The 20,139-nt window shown below is 56.7% G+C and overlaps 1 protein-coding gene across 3 annotated transcripts in view; it reads left to right on the forward strand.

The window, feature by feature from the left end:
• Window positions 1–19,708, forward strand: part of MAU2 (MAU2 sister chromatid cohesion factor) — a 37,116-nt gene extending 17,408 nt beyond the window's left edge. For 2 of the 3 annotated variants that reach the window (XM_010386711.2, XM_030934996.1), the window contains exons 5-19: window positions 991–1,085; window positions 1,796–1,823; window positions 2,194–2,349; window positions 3,503–3,649; window positions 3,744–3,834; window positions 4,786–4,889; window positions 5,798–5,875; window positions 6,255–6,320; window positions 8,207–8,293; window positions 10,366–10,415; window positions 10,634–10,711; window positions 10,804–10,915; window positions 15,319–15,409; window positions 16,196–16,323; window positions 16,640–19,034. In XM_010386711.2, coding sequence (XP_010385013.1) covers window positions 991–1,085; window positions 1,796–1,823; window positions 2,194–2,349; window positions 3,503–3,649; window positions 3,744–3,834; window positions 4,786–4,889; window positions 5,798–5,875; window positions 6,255–6,320; window positions 8,207–8,293; window positions 10,366–10,415; window positions 10,634–10,711; window positions 10,804–10,915; window positions 15,319–15,409; window positions 16,196–16,323; window positions 16,640–16,714 — 1,386 coding nt within the window. In that variant the 3' untranslated portion in view covers window positions 16,715–19,034. Of the gene's footprint in view, window positions 1–990; window positions 1,086–1,795; window positions 1,824–2,193; window positions 2,350–3,502; window positions 3,650–3,743; window positions 3,835–4,785; window positions 4,890–5,797; window positions 5,876–6,254; window positions 6,321–8,206; window positions 8,294–10,365; window positions 10,416–10,633; window positions 10,712–10,803; window positions 10,916–15,318; window positions 15,410–16,195; window positions 16,324–16,639 lie in introns of all 3 variants that reach the window. The other variant, XM_010386712.2, reaches the window with a different exon arrangement.
• The last annotated feature ends 431 nt before the right edge of the window (window positions 19,709–20,139 follow it).

A 20,139-nucleotide genomic window follows, 5' to 3' on the forward strand; every position in this document is an offset into this window, starting at 1 on the left:
GGTTGTTGGGGAACTCTGAATTCGGCCTTCCCAGCTAGAGTGGAGGGGCCGGCAGGCTCCACCGTGTGGGGCACCACTCCTGTCCTGGGCTCCACCTACACTTCTGCACTGGGGACCCTCAGGCGGGTGCCCAGCCCCCAGCCTCTCTCTTCCATGACCCAGCCTGCCCTCTGGGCCACCACTTAGCCACTTCCCATGACACCCACCTAGGCACGCAGTGTGTTGACCCTGGGTTGGGACTTCCTCCAGCTGAGTCCCTCACTCCAGGAGGGTCTGGCTGAGAAAAGTACCCACGGGGAAGAGCTCACCCAGCAGCCAGGAGTTCCTAAGGCCCTCCTCCCCCAGGCCTGATGAGAAGCCGAATGCACACACAGTCTCCTTCCATCTCCCCACGCACACTTGTGCACATTAGCAGACAAAGGAGCAGGCCAGGCTGTGAGTCACCACCCCCAGGCCACAGAGTTGGCAGGCCCGTGTGCACGCACACCCAAGGGCCGAGCTCTCCACCATGGCCCCGCAGGTGTCGCCTTGCAGGGTCAAGCCAGGCATGTGCCTCCCTTTCAGCCTGTTCAGGCTTTGACACTTGCCTCTGAGGGAGTCCCTCCTTGTCGTCCGTGGAACACACTGGGGACACCCCACTAAAGACAGACCCCACAGGCACCCACGAAGCACTCAGAACAGCCCTAGGTGCTCTCACAGCCTTGGGGGCTGTGCCATGATCCTTGGCTGCTGGTTCTATGCTCCATTAAGTTTAGACGGTGTCTACTGCAGGCACCATTCAGTTAGATGACATATATACCACAGGCCAACTGGAGCTCTGTGCCCAAAGCAATTAGCGTTGATGAGATAATTTGGTTAATTTAGCTCAAAACTGACACAGGCAGTTTCATTGACGTGGGGAGGTTTGGTTGTTAACAAAGCGCAAAGGCCAGGTACCGTAAAACTGATGGGTTTGGCAGCAAAGGTCACTGCTCTCTCTCTCCTTTTTAGCAACTGCACACGCTTGAGAAGGACCTGGTGTCGGCCTGTGACCTCCTGGGTGTGGGGGCCGAGTACGCCCGGGTGGTGGGATCTGAGTACACACGGTAGGCACCCACTCCCCTCCTTCCCTCCCACTCTCTTAACATAGAAGGGGCTTGGCCACCTTGGTCCAGGACAAAGAACAGAAATGGCATTTCAGGCCAAGCACAGTGGCTCACAGTATATTACCAGCACTTTGGGAGGCCAAGGTGGGAGGATCACTTGATCCCAGGAGTTCAAGAGCAACCTGAGGAACATAGTGAAACTCCATCTCCACAAAAAGTACAAAAGTTGGGGCCAGGCTTGGTGGCTCATGCCTGTAATCCCAGCACTTTTTGAGAGGCTGAGGTGGGAGGATCATGAGGTCAAGAGATTGAGACCATCCTGGTCAACATGGTGAAACCCCATCTCTACTAAAAATACAAAAATTAACCAGGCATGGTGGCGGGTGCCTGTAGTCCCAGCTGCTCAGGAGGCTGAGGCAGGAGAATCGCTTGAACCCGGAAAGCAGAGGTTGCAGTGAGCCAAGATCGTGCCACCGTACTCTAGCCTGGCGGCAGAGCGAGACTCTAAGAAAAAAAAATAAAAATAAATAAAAATAAACACAGGCACAATAGGATAAAACAGAGCAGTCTTGTACGGGGACTGTTCACTGTTGTCCACTGAACTGTCCCCCAAGGTGGCATATTAGGTCCTGTGAGCCTTGGGGTAGTCACAGTCATCTCAGGAGGCTCCTGGGCCTTCTGGGACCTGACCCCTGCCTCTTGTTTTGCAGGGCACTGTTCCTCCTCAGCAAGGGGATGGTAAGTTGAGGCTGGGCATGGCTGGATGCAGCCGGTGTTGTGGAGGTGAGGCAGGACTCCCTGCTCAGACCCTGTCTGCTCTCCATGGCATGGCCCCTCACGTGCCCAGACGCTTAGGCGTAGTGAGCAGCCTGGAGTGTGAGGCCTGGGCCCTGCTGGGTTCAGGAGGGAAACTCAGGCTCCTGCCTATGGGATTCATGCTGAGGCAGGACCCTGGTTAGGAGCTGCCTGGGCCGGGATTTCAGGCTGGCCTTGCCCTCTGGGTTGGTGGCAGTAGTCCCAAGGCAGGTGGGCAGGTGAGCCTGTGCTCCCGGTCCCAGGAGGGCCCCTGCAAGCCCTGTACCCTACACCTGCGCCTCTCCCTCCCCAGCTGCTGCTGATGGAGCGCAAGCTGCAGGAGGTGCACCCGCTGCTGACCCTCTGTGGGCAGATTGTGGAGAACTGGCAGGGGAACCCCATCCAGAAGGAGTCGCTGCGTGTCTTCTTCCTGGTGCTCCAGGTCACCCACTATTTGGATGCCGGACAGGTGTGTGGCGCCTCTTGGGCGGGCTGCTGGTTGTGACCAGTGGGTGTGGTTGGCACCCAGGCCAATGGGTCTTGGGCTGTGAGGTCAACTGTGTCGTTGCCTTACCTTGCCACACAGCAGGGCTGTCTTTCCAGCCCCAGACACACACACTTCTGTCCTGCTCTGCCGCGAGTGCTGGCACCATCGTGCCTGCCTGGTGTGCTGGTGCCTGGGAGCAGGGTCTGTCCTGGCCACCCTGCCTCCCTTTGGGAGTACTATGTGTGACATTGTATACACTCGCTCAGTGTGTGGATGCTCAGAGATTGCAACAACAGTTCAGGGAATCATGAGAATAAACACAGAGGTGCTGGGGTGGTGCCTGCACACAGCAGATGCCCAACTGGTGTCTGTCTGGCCCCCCTGCTGTGGGATTGAGTAGGGACTGATGTGCCCAGCTGTGTCCGAGACTGGACTCCATGACACCGCCGTGGGTGGGAAACAGCTGTGTTTGAGCTCCTTGTCTGTGCTTGTGTGACCGTCTCGGCCCTTCAGGGGCTGGGGGCTGCCCTGTGCCCCTCAGACCCACCCGTCGTGGTGGGCCACAGGCGAGTCTCTCCACAGGGCTTGGTAAGGGGGTTGTCCAGTTTCTCCATCCATACCCATCGTTGCCCATTGGGTGAAGCACTGCACTCGGCGCATAGGGACACAGAGCAGACTGCAGCCACGCTTCCCTCGGGGTGCTAGGGCCACAGAGACATCCCTCGGGGCCTCAGGGCGAGATGGACCACAGCGCTTGCCCAACTCCTGGGCCAGGAAGCCACCTCCCACCCCTGCGGAGCACAGCCTCCCCTTGCTGTCTCAGGTCTGGCTGCAAGAAGACCAAGTGCAGCTCCAGCAGGGTCTGGACAGGCCTCTCCTGGGCCTTGGTGTTGGACCCAACACTGGGCAGTGGACAAGTCTCAGTCCCACAGCTGCCCGCCTGGCTGTGCCCCGTGCCCTGAAAGCCTGGCTGATTCATGGGAGTGCGGCAGGGGCGGGTCCCTCTTGCAGGAGGTGGCCCTGGCAGAAGGGGAAGGCAGGTGCTCCCTGAAGGAAGGGGTAAGGGTGGTTGGGCTGGGCCTGGCTTCCTGAGAGGCCAGGCTCAGGTGGGTGCTCGGGTGTGGGTGCTGCACAGGTGAAGAGCGTGAAGCCGTGTCTGAAGCAGCTGCAGCAGTGCATCCAGACCATCTCCACGCTGCACGATGATGAGATCCTGCCCAGCAACCCCGCTGACCTCTTCCACTGGCTGCCCAAGGAGCACATGTGTGTGCTTGTCTACCTGGTGCGTCCCCACCAAGGCCTGAGCCAGGGCTGGGGGCGGAGGCAGGGAGAGGGAGAGGGCCCTGGTAACCCCTCCTATCTGGTCTTGTTGACAGGTGACTGTGATGCACTCCATGCAGGCTGGCTACCTGGAGAAGGCGCAGAAGTACACGGACAAGGCCCTCATGCAGCTGGAGAAGCTCAAGAGTAAGTCAGGTGCTCGACTGGCCACGTGGCCACAGTGCCCCCTGGTGGACGGCCTGGCCAGTCACTGGCTGTTCCAGGGCACAGTGACCGTGTGACCGCAGCACCCAGCTGCCCTGCCTAGTGGGTCTCGTCACCCCTAGTTGGTAAATGCTGGTGACCCACGTCAGATCAGAGCAGACAGGACTGGGGTCGGGGGTACCTCCCTGACTGGTCAGGACCGTTGTGCCCAATGGTGCTCAGTTGAAACAGGTGGTGGCTGCCTCTCCCAATTATTATCAGTGTTGTGATGGGGACACTCGGGATGACACCAGGGTCAGAACTCAGCCCTCACTGACCACCAGCATGTCCTTTGGAGGTCATGAGTTCTTTCCAGATGCTCAACTGTCTAATCCATCTAGGGACCTTTGACTAGCACAAACCCACAGCAGATGTCTCTGGCTGGTGCAGTGTGCCCATTAGTCTGTCTGTCTGCTCCCTCATGAGTGCTGCTGGGGGAGAAGGCATCAGAGCCAAGGCAGCCCAAAGCCCGAGAGGCCTGTGCTTCTCTTTTTCCCATGTGAGGATGGCTGCTTGGGGCTGTCAGGAGGTGGGGCCCGGCCCAGGTCCCGCTACCCCACTGCCTGAGGCTCTGCTGCATGGTCTCATGATCCAGGGTGGTTTCCACATTTCCACATTTCTAGAACCTGCCATGTCCACAGGCTCTTGAGCACGTAGGGTGAGGGTGAGGGTCAGAGCCGACCCCTCTTGGAGCACTGTGGGAACCAACCTCTGGCTCTAGCTCCGTCTCTCCACCTGGACAGCAAGACACACTCCCTCACTCGGAGGGCGCAGTGGGGACTAGGGGAGATGACGGGGTGGGTGCCTGGCCAGTGTGACTGGAGACAGGAATGAGGTGGGGATGGCGCCTCCTCTGGTCTCCCCTGCATGCTCACCCCTGACTCTCGCCCATAGTGCTGGACTGCAGCCCCATCCTGTCATCCTTCCAAGTGATCCTGCTGGAGCACATCATCATGTGCCGCCTCGTCACAGGTCACAAGGCCACGGCGCTGCAGGAGGTAAGGCTGGACGCAGGAGGGGTGGGAAGGCCCAGGAGTTTGTTGGGTCTCAGCAGTGTCAGACAAGAGACTGAATTCACCAAGTGCAGTACTGGCAGGCCAGCCCATCCTGCTGTCTTGCTGTCAGTCAGCATTTTACAGCCCCGCATGGGCACCACTGATAAGAGAATCTCATACAAAAACCAGTGGAGGCTGGGCATAGTGGCTCACGCCTGTCATCCCAGCACTTTGGGAGGCTGAGGGGGGTGGATCACTTGAGGCTTAGAGTTTGAGGCCAGCCTGACCAACATGGCAAAACCCCGTCTCTACTGAAAATACAAAACTTAGCCAGTTGTGGTGGCAGGCACCTGTAATCCCAGTTACTTGAGAGGCTGAGGCAGGAAAATCACTTGAACCCGGCAGGTGGAGTTTACAGTGAGCCAAGATCGCACCACTGCACTCCAACCTGGGCAACAGAGCGGGACTCCATCTCAAAATAAAAACAACAAAAACAACGGACCATGGCCCAAAAGCTTGCACACTGAGGGGATAGCACACATGGTCTCTGGGGATTTGGGGATCCCTTGACAGTGATTCTTCTACACCACCCTGCCGTTCGGAACACTCTCTACCCCCAGTGCCCACCCTCCTGAGAGGGCATGGGGGCCTTCAGTAGGCTGGAGGTCCTTTACAGCCCAGACACCTGTTGGACAGGGTGGAAAAGGCGAGTAACAGACAAGGGTCCCTGTCCACAATTTGATCCGGGCTGCTCTTTACCCTCATGGTGGACGTGTCTGCTGGGGCTTTGTACCCCAGCTTGGGCAGACGGGACATGGGCTCACCCACCAGCTATGGGGTCTCTCCATTGCTGCTCAGACGCCAGGTCCCAGGTTGCAGTCCTGTGATGGCGGTACACTCTCTCCCGGCAGATCTCCCAGGTCTGCCAGCTGTGCCAGCAGTCCCCCCGGCTCTTCTCCAACCATGCAGCACAGCTGCACACACTTCTGGTGAGTAACCCCGTGACAGCACCCCAGGAGAATCCAGAATGTTCCCAGTAAGTAAGTACCTAACCGGATCCAGAACATTCCCAGTGAAGAACCCCCTGACAGCACCCTAATCAGAATCCAGAATGTTCCCATAGGTAATCATATAACCTCCCCAGGCGGATCCAGAATGTTTCCAGTGAGCATCTTGTCACACCCCACACTGGCTTGGGTCTGAAAGCGGGGGATAGTGAGCATATTACCTGCATCGCAGCTGGCTCGACAGTGAGCCATTTTCATACTCCTCCAGGGCAGCCATGTAGGCCTCGTTCGCACTGCATGTGTCTCTGATCTGAGCCCCCTTCCCAGGGGCCGGCCCTGATGACAACACATCTTCTTCCAGGGCCTGTACTGTGTCTCTGTCAACTGCATGGACAACGCGGAAGCCCAGTTCACCACAGCCCTGCGGGTAAGGTGCCGGCCCTCCTTGCTGCTCGGGGCGGGCCACACTTCTGAGTAAGGAGTCGGGCGTGGTCTGTGATGAGGACAGCAGTCGCACTAGGTCAGCTATGCAAAGCCGCAGCCCCAGAGGCAATGCACAGTAGTCAGCCCGTGCCAGCCTTGGCAGTGATGCACTGTTTATCTGGATAAGGGACAGCTATGGGGCCAGGGTCTTCCTGAGTTGACCCCAGGGCAGACGTGAGGGAGAGGTGCGACGTGTCCGTGGACACCACTTCCAGGCCTGAGTAGGAGCTTTTGTGGCAGCCACCCCTAAGGCTGGATTGGCTCAAGTGTCAGCTGACGACTTAGAGCCACCCTGGGTTCAGGGCTCCCATGGGGAGTGGTGGAGCTGGGCCATCTCACAGGTGCTTTTTGGGCAGTGGAGGACTCCTGGTCCTGCTGATCCAGGGAGGGTGAAGCAGCTCCCCAGACTCCTGGCTGCAGATGGGGAAGAAGGCTAGTGCCACATCCTCACGGAGCGCCCCAGCCCAGGACTGGACCATCATGTCCCCACCTCAGCCTCAATCTCCTCACAGAAAATGGAGGCTGTGGACGCTTTTTTCCCGATGGTTCTAGGAAGGGCCCTGAGGAGAGGTGTCAGGGAGCAGGGGCTGCTCTGTCTGCCACTCGGGCAAGGTCACCAGGGAGTCCTGCGTGCACCCTGACCGTTGGACAGAGTTCCCCTCCACGGCACCCCACAGGCCTGTGGGTGCTGCCACCCCCACCACTGGCCTCAGAGGTGCACAGGAGCCCTGACGTGCAGACAGCATGCTTGGGAGGGAAGGGCCGACTCGGCATCCACTCCTCCGCTTCCTTGCCTCACTCTCCGGACTCTGGCTCACTCTGACTACAGCAGGGCCAGGACCCTCCTTGTGGCCCTGCCATCCTGCCATCTCCGTCTCCGTCTCACTCCCCACAAGTGGTTGCTGTTGCTGGTTTGGTTCCACGTCAAAGTTCCCAAGGCCACATACACTAAGGAGTCCTCACCCCGGGGCCAAAAGAGAGCCTCTTTTTCATGGCCCACCCAGGAGTGATGGAGCCAGGATGCAGCCCCAGCCCCACTAACCCCAAACACACGTGCCTCCTGTGGCCCCTCAACAAACATCCCCCACCTTGCTGAGTCTCAGAGCATCTGTGCTTGCTTGATTCAGAAGATCCTCTGGGTCTCCTGGGTGTGTGCCAGGAGGGCATCTGTGCAGGTGGGGTCTGTGCTTCCCTGGCTCACTCCACCTCTTGCCCAGCCCCACTGGGAACCAGGGTCTAGGCAGGGCTTGAGCCACATAGATTGGTTCCTCTCTTGACGATCTCCTTTCCCAAGAAGAGCCAGGGACCATGACCCATCCACCACCTGTCATCAGCAGCATTTCTGGCCTCTGACAGCGTCACCTACCTCTGGAGCGGGGCCTGTGCTGGCCCCCTCTGGGACAACAGCTCCCCTCTTCCCCACTTCCCCCCATGAAGAGTGACCCCCGCCCAGGACCAGCATGTGCCCTGATAGCAGTGGACACCTGGGTCCCCCAGGTTGCTGGCTGTGGCCTGGAGGAAGGGTCCACCAGGTCTCAGTCCTGACAGACAGCAAAAAATGGGCCAAAACTCAACATGTTCTGAGGGTGGGATCGGGGTGGCTGGTTTTCCTCTTCTCTGTTCTCTAACTGCCACAGACAATGATTTTATCATGAGAAGAATTAATAGCTGTGTTACCCTTGAGTTTAGGAGGCAAGGCAAGTGTGTTTGAAATGAAAAAAACAAGTCTTTTCCAAAGTAGTCTCCGTGGAGATTGTGGGTGGCTCTCACACTGCCACATGGGTCACAGCGCCCGACTCAGCCCCCTAATGTCCCTGCCTCCCATTCCAGCTCACCAACCACCAGGAGCTGTGGGCCTTCATCGTCACCAACCTGGCGAGTGTGTATATACGGGAAGGAAATAGACACCAAGAGGTAGTAGGTGACATGCTTCATGTTCGGTATCCTTTCTCTCTGTTCTCTTCTTTTTGGGGAACCAGGGGGTTGTCCTGGGTACCAGCACATCTCAGCAGACCCCAGGGTGTTCAACCTTTTGAGGGATGGGCAGCACCCGACACAGAGGCACACAGGGCATCCCAGAGGTGAATCAGGGGCTATGGCCGGGAGAGGCCAGGTCTGAGACAAAAACATTCTCATAGCTAGGCCAGGCGCAGTGGCTCACACCTGTAATCCCAGCACTTTGGGAGGCTGAGGCGGGCGGATCACAAGGTCAGGAGATCGAGACCGTCCTGGCTAACACGGTGAAACCCCATCTCTACTAAAAATACAAAAAAATTAGCCAGGCATGGTGGTGGGCACCTGTAGTCCCAGCTACTCAAGAGGCCGAGGCAGGAGAATGGTGTGAACCCAGGAGGTGGAGCTTGCTGGGAGCCAGAATCACACCACTGCACTCCAGCCTGGGCAACAGAGCACAAGACTCCTTCTCAAAAAAAAAAAAAAAAAAAAAAAAAAAAAAAAAAATTCCTGTAGCCACAAAACACTCTTCTCCATCACAAACCAAGCTGTATGAATCCCTCAAACAAAGTCTTGTAGCCCAAGCTTTCTGCTCTAGGATGTCGGCCAGGCCTTGAGACTCAGTCCTAAGGTGCAGCAGCCAGGGCACGTTGTCCCCAGGTTGTACTGATGCCACTGCAGGGTCAGGGTCACTCACTGGCTGCAGTGTTGGGTGGGGACGCCCAGGTTGCTCTCATGGGCTTCTGAGCCAATGTTTGCATAAGAGTCAGATTCCCTCTGCAGTCCCTCTCAGCCCTGGGATCCCCACTCAGCCCTGGGATCTCCCTCAGCCCTAGGATCTTCCGTCAGCCCCAGGATTCCCTCCTCAGCCCCAGGATCCCCTCCTCAGCCCCGGGATCGCCTCCTCAGCCCCGGGATCCCCTCCTCAGCCCCGGTATCCCCTCCTCAGCCCTGGGATCCCCTCCTCAGCCCTGGGATCCCCTCCTCAGCCCTAAGATCTTCCATCAGTCCTGGGATCTTCTGTCAGCCCCAGGATTCCCTCAGCCCTGGGATCTTCTGTCAGCCCCGGGATTCCCTCCTCAGCCCTGGGATCTCCCTCAGCTCTGGGATTCCCTCCTCAGCCCTGGGATGCCCACTCAGCCCCGGAATCCCACTCAGCCCTAGGATATCCCTCAGTTCTAGTATCTCTTTCACCGCTGGGGGTCTGCCTCCTAAGTGTCTCAGGCCAGGTGCTGTGGCTCACGCCTGTAATCCCAACACTTTGGGAAGCCAAGGCAGGAGGATAACTTGAGGTCAGGAGTTCAAGACCATCTTGGGCAACATAGGGAGACCCCCATTTCTACAAAAAGTTTTTTAAAAACCTGGTGTGGGGTTGCCGGCCTTTGGTCCCAACTACTCGGGAGGCTGAGGCAGGAGGATTGCTTGAGCTAGGGAGATTGAGGCTGCAGTGAGCCATGATCGGGCCACTGCACTCCAGCCTGGGCAACAGAGCAAGAACCTGTCTCAAAAGAAAAAGAAAGCCCAGCCCTGGCTGGGTCATCTGATGCCAGATGTGGGCTCGCAGTGTTGAGGAGTTTGGCTCCCCTGTGCCTCTGCAGCCAGAGGGCATCTAAATTATCAGGTCACGCCCCCATCCAAGCCTCCTAGGGTCCCTGCACCTCCAGAGAAATCCCACCCACTCACCCCCCGCAGCCCACAGGGCTCACGGGCCCCAGCCTGCCAATCTACGCACTGCCAGGCCAGCCCCTCAGCGCCACTCTGACCATATAAAGGCCTTCTGGACGCCCAGGCCCCTGTCATCTACCACAGGACAGGGTGGCACAGGCAGGGCTGGCTGAGGGCGTGAGAGTCTTGCCCCTGGCCCTTCTCACCAGAGGCCGCTCTTGCTGGGCAGTCACCAGGCTCAACCTGGGGGCCACAGTCCCTATGGGGGTGTAGAGAAATCCCCATGCACTGCAGTGCATCTTGGGGACCTTTCTCCTGTGAAGATGCAGAATGGTGCTGACTGGCTCTTCTCCGCCTCCTCCCCCACTCAGCTCTACAGTCTGCTGGAGAGGATCAACCCAGACCACAGCTTCCCTGTCAGGTGAGCCACTCCGGGCACCACTCCACGCATGGCCTAGGCTCCCCATGCTCTTGGGATGGGGCCCCCAACTGCCCCTTGCGCCCTGACACCCCATACCCCTCCTCGCAGATAGTCTGCAGCAGGGGGCTCTCAGAAATCCCCTCCAGCTGCCCACCGCTGTTTTGTAAACGTTCTTTCTCAAAATCCCCACCCCACGTGACACTGCACTCTCCCTGCAGCTCACACTGCCTCCGAGCGGCCGCCTTCTACGTGCGTGGGCTCTTCTCCTTCTTCCAGGGACGCTACAATGAGGCCAAGTGAGTGTGGGGCAGGGGGTAGCGTGTGGGCCGTGCTCAGGGTAGCCCAGGCCCCATCCTGCAGGCGTCAGCGCCCTCATTCTCCTTGTCAGGCGATTTCTGCGGGAAACTCTGAAGATGTCCAATGCCGAGGACCTGAACCGGCTCACAGCCTGCTCCCTTGTGCTCCTGGGCCACATCTTCTATGTGCTAGGAAACCACAGGGTGAGTACCCTGGGCTGGGCCGCTCGCTTGGGTGCCTGTGGGGCTTGGCTGAGGGACAGGAGCTGGCCAGCAGTTTAGGGGTGGCATGGCACTGTTCATCCTGTGCCCCTCGAAGAGCACGTCTAGGTGGACACCCTGACTCCCACAGCCTGGGCGGGCAGGGCCAGGGGAGCTGGGCACCCACAGAGGGTGTGGGGGCAGGCAGGAGGCCTGATGGGTGTGGCCTCAGACATCAGGCAGGCAGAGCCCCTGGGCTCGGGGAGCTGAAGCCAGAACCAAAGCAGCTACCCTGAGCTAGTGGGGATGACGCAGGCACCCCATCCTATGTGTTGACACCCGTGGGGCAGAGAGGTGCCTCCTCTCAGTCAGACTCCCAAACATTTCATTCTTGCCCAGCGTGCACAGTGTCCTCTCAGTGTACAAGTGGCCCTTGGAGTTGGTCCCCACCCAAGGTCAGCTGGTGTCTGGTGGGACTGGCCACCTCAGTCCTTCTTGTCAATTCCTTGCCTACTCTCACCCTCCTGATCTCACGAGGTCTTGAAGTTTTTTTTTTTTTTTCAGACGGAGTCTCGCTCTGTTGCCCAGGCTGGAGTGCAGTGGTGCAATCCTGGCTAACAGCAAGCCCCACCTCCCGGGTTCACGCCATTCTCCTGCCTCAGCCTCCCAAGTAGCTGGGACTACAGGCACCTGCCACCACGCCCAGCTAATGTTTTTATATTTTTAGTAGAGAGACGGGGTTTCACTGTGTTAGCCAGGATGGCCTCGAACTCCTGACCTCGTGATCCACCTGCCTCGGCCTCCCAAAGTGCTGGGATTACAGGCCTTAGCCACCGCGCCCAGCCTGTTTTTTTTTTTTTTTTTTTTTTTTAAGAAGATATTTTGGGCAGGCACAGTGGCTCACGCTTGTAATTCCAGCATTTTGGGAGGCCAAGGTGGGCAGATCACTTGAGGTCAGGAGTTTCAAGACCAGTTTAGCCAATGTAGTGAAACCCCATCTCTTACTAAAAATACAAAAATTAGGGTGGGAGCCTGTAATCCAAGCTACTCGGGAGGCTGAGGCATGAGAATCACTTGAACCCAGGAGGCAGAGGTTGCATTGAACCGAGATCATGCCACTGCACTCCAGCCTGGGCAACAGAGTGAGACTCTGTCTCAGAAAAAAAAAAAAAAGATACTTTTGTGCCAGGCATGGTGGCTCATGCCTGTAATCCCAGCACTTTGGGAGGCCGAGACAGGTAGATCATCTGAGGTCAAGAATTCAACACCAGCTTGGCCAACATGGTGAAACCCCATTTCTACTAAAAATACAAAAATTAGCCAGGCCTGTCGGTGCACATCTGTACTCTCAGCTATTCCAGAGGCTGAGACAGGAGAATTGCTTGAACTCAGGAGGTGGAGAGGTTGCAATGAGCTGAGGTCGTGTCATTGTACTCCATCCGCCTAGGTGAGAGCAAGACTCCATCTCAAAAAAAAAAAAATTTTGGCCAGGCACAGTGGCTCATTGCCTGTATCACTTTGGGAGGCGGATGGGGGAGAATCCCTTGATCCCAGGAGTTCAAGACCACCAGCCTGGGTAACCTAGCGAGACCCTCTTTTTTTTGAGGCTGAGTCTCACTCTGTCACCCAATTTGGAGTGCAGTGGCACGATCTCAGCTCAGCTTATGGCAACCTTCGCCCCTTGCAGGCTCAAGTGATCCTCCCATCTCAGCCTCCCAAGTAGCTGGAGCCACAGGTGTGTGCCACCACGCTTAGCCATTTAGGTAGAGACCAGGTCTCCATGTTACCCAGACTGGTCTTGAACTCCTGAGCTCAAGTGATCCACCCACTTAAGCCTCCCAAAATGCTAGATTACAGCATGACCCACTGTGCCTGGCCCTAGAGATGCTATCTCTTAAAAAAATAATAATAAGATATTTTCCAGCCAGGCACAGTGACTCGAGCGGCCTGTAATCCCAACACTTTGGGAGGCAGAGGTGGAAGGATCATTTGAACTCAGGAGTTCAATATCAGCCTGACCAACATAGTGAGATCCCATCTTTACAAAAACCAAACAAAAAAATTAGCCAGTGTGGGAACTCATGCCTATGGTCCCAGCTAATTGGGAGGCTGAGGTGGGAGGATCACTTGAGTCCAGGAGGTTGAGGCTGCAGTGAACTGTGATCATGTTACTGCACTCCAGCCTGGACAACACAGTGGGATCCTGTCTCAAAAAAAAAAAGAAGTTGTTATTTTTCTAGATTATAAAATATAACATGTTCATAATTAAAAGGTTGAGAAGCAAAACAAAAAAATAGCATGTCTGTGTCATCCATCCCTTCCCGCTGCCCACCCCTTCCACCTGGAGGTTTTGCTTGTCAGCCTGTTTGGTAATTTTTTTTTTTTTTTTTTTTGAGATGGAGTTTTGCTCTGTTGCCCAGGCTGGAGTATAGTGGTATAATCTCGGCTCACTGCAACCTCTACCTCCCAGGTTCCATGGATTCTTCTGCCTCAGCCTCCCAAGTAGCTGGGATTATAGTCACACGCCACCACACCTGGCTAATTTTTGTATTTTTAGAAGAGATGGGGTTTCACCATGCTGGCCAGGCTTGTCTCAAACTCCTGACCTCAGGTGATCTGCCCACCTTGGCCTTCCAAAGTGCTGGGATTATAGGCGTGAGCCACCAGGTAATTTTATATTTGCTTTTCTCCACACCACTGTATTGGAAGCTTTTTTTTTTTTTTCCTTAATGGCAGTGAGTGTTTTGAAGCACCATCTACTCTGTAGTTTAACCATTCTCACTGTAGCCATTTCCACAGGATAGATAATGCAGGATGTGTGTCTTGGCTTGTAAAGTTTCACGGGATCTGAGGGCTCCCTCAGTGTGGATGCTGTTAACAAACCTGGTGCCTGCCCCTGCCCACCGCAACACACACACACAACTGTGTGGTAAGCCTTTGCAGAGGCCAACGAATGGGCCCTGCGGCTCAGGCCCTGGTGGGCCTTGGCCTCAGTACTGGGGATGCCACCACCCCGTCAAAACCTGTAGCTGGCTCCTTCTAGAATGTGCTGCCACCCTGCCCTCAGCCTCTGAGCACAGTGAGGGCTGTATTTCCCCATTGGACAGTGCAGGTGGCCTCGGGGTATGTCAGATGGGCTCAGGTGAGGGTCCAGGGGCCAAGAAGAGCTTAGGATGCCCTGTCCTAAGCCTGTTAGGCTAGAGTGTCCACACGAGCGGGACACCCCCCAGGATCACTCAAGTCTTCAAAACCAGATTTTGTGGGGTACCCCAAGCTGGCATTGGGAGAACCTACCCAGGAGCACTGAAGGAGGACTCTCCTTCCCCAGGCTGCTTTCAGACAGAGGCCCTTGGCTTTCTGCAGAGAGGCCATCCCGGCTCACAATAAGCCAGGCGTAGTGGAAGAGAGCAGTTTTTCTTGCTGTGAGGTGTCAGAAGGGCTTGGTGAATTTTAAAAAGCTCCAAGACCCACTTGGAGCCCACTTGCAAGGTGCAGCTACAGGGCAGCATAGAGCTGTTGGGCTTTGCGTCTCAGGAGGAGCATCTCTGCACTCTGGAGAAGTATTTGGTGGCATCAAAGCCAGTTCTCAGGAGTCGGTTTTGGGGATGTGTCCATCTTGACTTCCCAAGTGCTCCCTGGGCTGCCAGGAGCTACCATCTAGGGAATTCTCCAGGCCTTACCTGAACCCCACATCCAGGCTGACAGGGCTTTGAGTCCTCGACCCAGACAGGGTCAGCCCAGCACTGCTGGTCGCCATGTAGGCTGTGTAGCACAGGCTCCTGTCCACCGGCTCCAGGCCCTTGCCGTAGTGACAGGGATGGGCATTTATGGGCCCTGATGGCTCTTACTGAGCTCTTCCTGCCACATCCTGAGGATGCTAGGGCTGCAACTGGGGTGGCCTTGTGCAGTCACCAAGCGGGGATTCAGGATTGGAGGATTCCTGCATGCTGGTGCCCCCAAAGCCCCTACGTGTCTGCCGGGGCCTCCCACGAGAGGCAACTCAATTGTGGAAGACAAACCGGAGAGGCTGCTGCCCCTCTCCGAACCTGGAACCCAGAACCCTAAACGAATCTTCATTTCTGATCAGCCCCCATTGTGGGTCCAGGGCTAACTGCCATCAGTGCTTTTTCTCCACTTGAAAAGGTAGAAGCCCCCAGAGTTGTCCATTGGCCATGCTCCTGTGAGTAGGTACCTGCAGAGCCAGAAGTGAGGGCAGTTTGTTTTTCAGTGATACTTCAGAGAGGGCCATTTGAGATGGGCTCTGAGGTAAGCATAGGAGTTCACCAGATGCAGAAGGATGTCACAGCCTGGGCTGGGTTCAGTAGGTTATCCCCACCCCAGCCTGGGCTGGGTTCGGCAAGTGGGGTCCGGGCTCCTCACTCCCCCTTGCTGCTCTTGATTGACAGGAGAGTAACAACATGGTGGTACCTGCCATGCAGCTCGCCAGCAAGATCCCGGACATGTCAGTACAGCTGTGGTCGTCAGCACTGCTGCGAGGTGAGTGCAATGGCCACCCCTCTTCCCCGGCCCCAGCCTGGCCCTCCCGAGAGATCAAGGCTGCTGGGCACGTCCTGCTCAGCCTTAGCTCGGACTAGGCCTCCGTGGGCCACAGCCCCAGTTCTAGCATGGGTAGGGGGTGCTCCTCAGAAGACCGTGGTTGAGGGCAGTGGGTGCATTTGTGGCATCCACTTGACTCGGGGTCTGGTTCAGTCTCTACAGGACCCAGAGGGTGAGACTTGGTATCTGGTAGACTTGGGCTGTGAGCCTCGCTTCTTCCCAGGAAGGCAGACAGCAGCCATGCCTATTGGGCAGGGCTGGCCAGCTTGCTCTGGGAGCAGTGCGGGCACTCAGCGAGTATCAGTGCTGTTACCGCAGCTCCCCCATTTCCAGATTACGAAACTGAGGTCCAGAGACTCCCCCAGGGCCCTGGGGAGGTGACAGGAGACGGGGTGCTCCATGTGCAGTGGGCTGCCTGGGGCTGCTGCCTCAGGATGGGCGTCAGACGTCTGTTTGCCTGAGGGCTGGCCATAGGCTCCCTGGAGTGCTGGCGAGAAGCCTGGCATTGGGCTTTCACTGCCCAGCCAGCCCTGTTCTGCCCTGTGAGAGCAACTGGCGCATGGTCTTTGTGATCCCAAGACAGGGCTCAGGGCCAGTGACGTGCCAGGCACCCAGAGATCCACCGGTTCAGCTGAGACTTGACCTTGGGGCTCCATCTGCACCAAGTGGGAGGGCCTGGGCAGTGAAAGGTCAAGGTGGGTCCCCATGTTCATGTCTCACTCTCAGACCTGAATAAAGCCTGTGGGAACGCCATGGATGCCCATGAAGCCGCCCAGATGCACCAGAACTTCTCGCAGCAGCTGCTCCAGGACCACATTGAGGCCTGCAGCCTCCCCGAACACAACCTCATCACGGTACGGGTGTGGGTGTGAGGATGGGATCGGGGACCAGCGGGTTCCCCACCTGCAAGAGGAAGGGGGCACCTTGGCTGTATTTCTCTTTGTACAACAAACCCTAACTCAGCCTCGGGAGTGCCCTCTGATGGGAGAGATGGCTACGGGCACCCCCACCCTAGCAAGGGACACAGGTGCCTCCTCGGGGCCCATTGGACTGGGGCGTGGAGAACAGAGTCCCAGTTGGGTTAGCAGCCCAAGGAGGGCAACATTCCCACGTCTCTTTCCCTGGGAATGGCCCACAGTGCCTGACTCGCATGTCCTGTCTTTCCCACAGTGGACAGACGGTCCACCCCCTGTGCAGTTCCAAGCTCAGAATGGACCCAACACCAGCCTGGCCAGCCTCCTGTGAGGCCTTGATGGGGCTGTCCAGCTCCACAGGGCCTGCGCGTGTCCGGCTTCCACCCAGACGGCACTCAAGCCTGCCCCCGAGGCGTGCTTCCTTCCTGACTATCTCTAGAGCTTCCAAGTTCTGGGAATGTGCAGGGCCAGTCCCTGCCCTCCCGGGAGGGGTGGCAGCCGTTCCCACCTCGCACCAGGACCCCCACTGCAGAGGCTCACAGGTGGCATACAGGCGCTGTCTCTCCAGAGGCATCCTTCAGAGTGGACCTCAGTGCCAGTCGTGCCTCTGCATCTGGGTCACGTCGGCCAGGAGTAGGGTACAGGCCTCCAGCAGGTCCTAATCCTATGTGCCAGGGCAGGCGGTGCCCCAGGGGCACCGTGCCAGACTCTCCATCGCCCAGGCCTTGATGCCGAGCAGGAGTAGAGTGTTTCCTCTGCTCAAAGCAATTTCCAGAGCCCAGACACCCGTTTCTGGCCTGAATTTGGAGGAAAGAAGTAATGGCCCACGTGTGGGACAAAGCACAGATCCCAGCACTTTTCCCAGCTTTCTCTCCAGCGTCGGTCCCTGCAGCAGCCGGGGCCTCTGGTCAGGAACCCTCAGGGACCCAGGAACTCAGCTTCCAAACATCTGCACCTTGACCGGATTCGCCATCCCGCCGTGGGGGTGCAGGTGATGGTAAACACGGGTGTGCATGTGCGTGCACACGGGTGTGCGGTGAAGATCTGTGGAGCTGGAGCTGGGAGCTGAGGCTCCTGTTGCACCAGCCACCTTCCCCCATCTTGTGGCTGCTGAGGGGCAGGAAGCGGGGGAGTGGGCTTCTCTCCCAAATTTAAGATCACCTCCTCAGCTAGCTTAGAGTGCATGGCACGGGCCCCCTGCCCTCCAGATCTGGAGCCCAGGGACTTTCTTCCTGGCAGATCTGTGGCCTTCCCTGCAAAGGACGTCTATAGGCTCAGCCTCTTGGTCCGCCACCCTGCCGCCTCGCTTTCCCTGCTGGGTCTCTGGGGCATAGTGTGAAATTCCCACCCTAGCGAGGCCCCAGGGAGTCTCCGCTGGGCCCAGACAGCAGCATTTGGTTGTATCCACTTTTCTTGATAATCAGGAGGTGCCCCAGTGGTCACAGTGTGGCATTGTGAGTTGGGTCAGGGGTCAGGATATCAGCAGCAGGTATCAGGACTCAAGACACCATCCCCTCCAGCTTCTGGGGCCCAGGAGCCTCTCCCTGCTGCAGGGAGTGGGGGTCCTGCTCAGCGGGGTAGGTGGTGGTTTCAGGTCTTGTCACCCTCACTTGGTGGAGCTGCCTCTGGGAGCTTCAGCGTCTGTGACTGAGGGGATGCTGGATTGCTCAGGTCAGCTGCTTAGGGCTCCCAGGCTAGGTGTGCCTTAGCCACAGGCAGGGCTGCCAATAACCCCCTTCCTCACTGGCCACTACCTGACATCAGCACCAGTGACAGGCTGGTCAGAGGGCAGGGCTGGTGAGGGTTTGTCCTAAAAGGACCACCACCATCTCTGGGTCTCCAGGGGGAGAGCCTGGCCCTGTCCTGTGCTACCCGGGGCTGCCCCCAGGCCCTTGAGGCCAATAGGAGAGCGTGTGGCACTGACCCACAAGCTCTCCCTGTCCCGTCTTCCTCCTGAGCCATGGCCTCTGCTAGCTCCACCTTGAAGGAGCCCCTCAGATCCTCCCCTGCATCACTGAGATGCCACCACTTGTGTCTCCACAATGTGCTCCTGCCCACCTCGGTCCCGCACTGTCTGACCCCTGCACACCATACTCATGTCATCACGGCGTGCATCATGTTCATCCCCATCTATTTATTTAAGCCTTTCTTTGCTTGTAGGGCATTTTGTATGTAGAGCAGTTGAAAACAGAACCTCAGAACTTAACATCTGTCCTGATGTTAAAGTGCTTTTCATGACCACCCCGTTATCTATGTATATGTAAAGTTAAGGATGAGATCTTAAGTTTACAATTAAAAACTCAGTACTCGATATTTAATATTCTACTCGAGCTTTATGGAAGCCAAATCGTGTGTGTGTGTGTGTGTGTGTGCGCGCACGCGTGTGTGCAAGCTTTGAACCTCCTTCCACGGCCGCATCTTCTGATGACACAAAGCTTTTGACAAGTACCTTCCTGTGAGTCACTCAGCGCCTCATAGTATCTCATTCAATTGCAAGAATAGAGGCCAGACATGGGGGCGCATGCCTGCAGTCCCAGCTGACTGGGAGGCTGAGGCAGGAGGATCACTTGAGCCCAGGAGATTGAGGCTGCAGTGAGCATGTTCGCACCACTGCACTCCAGCCTGGGTGATGGTGAGACTTTGTGTCAAAATAAATAAATAAATAAAACGAAGGCAGACAGCAAGTCCCTGAGGATACATCACACAGTCTCCTATAGCTAAGTGTCTAGGAAGAAATAAAAACTCCAGACCCTTGAGTGGATGAGGACAAGGAGGTCGCCGAAAGGCATTCTGTTGACAGATGAACAGCTGAAAGCTGGCCAGACCCTCCTGTATGCCTCCGCCCTTGTCCTGTGGCCTGTGGGTTGAGGAGGTCTGACGAGGAAGCCACCTACAGCAGGAAGTGAGGCTGCCGTGTTTCCTTCAGACAGCTGTCTTTCCCCAGCTCTGTCCCTGTAGTTGCCTGCCGGTGGGCGAGGGTCCTCTCCCTGGGAGAAGCACTCCCAGCCCCGTTTATCAGAAGCAGGCAGGGAAATTGAAACTGCCACCCAACCAGCATGGTGGCTCAATTTGTTGGTTGCGTTGTCAGTTGTCTTACTTTGTTAAGGTTTTTAATAAGTACGTTTGGCATAATGTCTTTTAATGGGTTTGTAATATCGTAATGGTTTTAGCAGCCTATAACTTTTCAGCTGGTGCTTTTACTTAGGGAAAAAAAGACAATTTGTAAATACAGAACATTGTTTAAAAGACGTAACCATAGAACGTAGCTTCCTGTTTGTGGATTTCGTTTCCTATATATTCAAAGTAAAATGACTTACAGGAGCCACGTGCTGTGTCTTTGTTGTTTCCTCTGTCCCCTTTGTGAGCCATCCCAAAGATGGCTGCCACCCTCCCTGCCATGCCCACAGGGGCCCCCTCTGTGACAGGGTCTTCAGCATGAGGATGCAGTCCCCAAATGCTGAGCCAGATGACGTGATGGAAGCCTGAGTCCCCATCCCCTCCACTGATCATTTTCCTCCAGCCTGGCCTTGCCTAGAGAGGAAGGAACCGCATGCTCCATCAGCATATGAGGCCTTCAGCAGCCTGCTCCTTGAATCCTCCCAGCCCTCCCAGGGGCAGACTCCCCCACGCACTCAGGTGTCCTGGTCCCTGTGTTCTTTTTTTTTTTTTTTTTTTTTTTTTTTTTGAGACGGAGTCTTGCACTTTCGCCCAGGCTGGAGTGCAGTGGTGCAATCTCTGCTCACTGCAACCTCCACC

The sequence above is a fragment of the Rhinopithecus roxellana genome, chromosome 8 (genome assembly GCF_007565055.1).
Source record: "Rhinopithecus roxellana isolate Shanxi Qingling chromosome 8, ASM756505v1, whole genome shotgun sequence".
Taxonomy (NCBI): Eukaryota; Metazoa; Chordata; class Mammalia; order Primates; family Cercopithecidae; genus Rhinopithecus; species Rhinopithecus roxellana.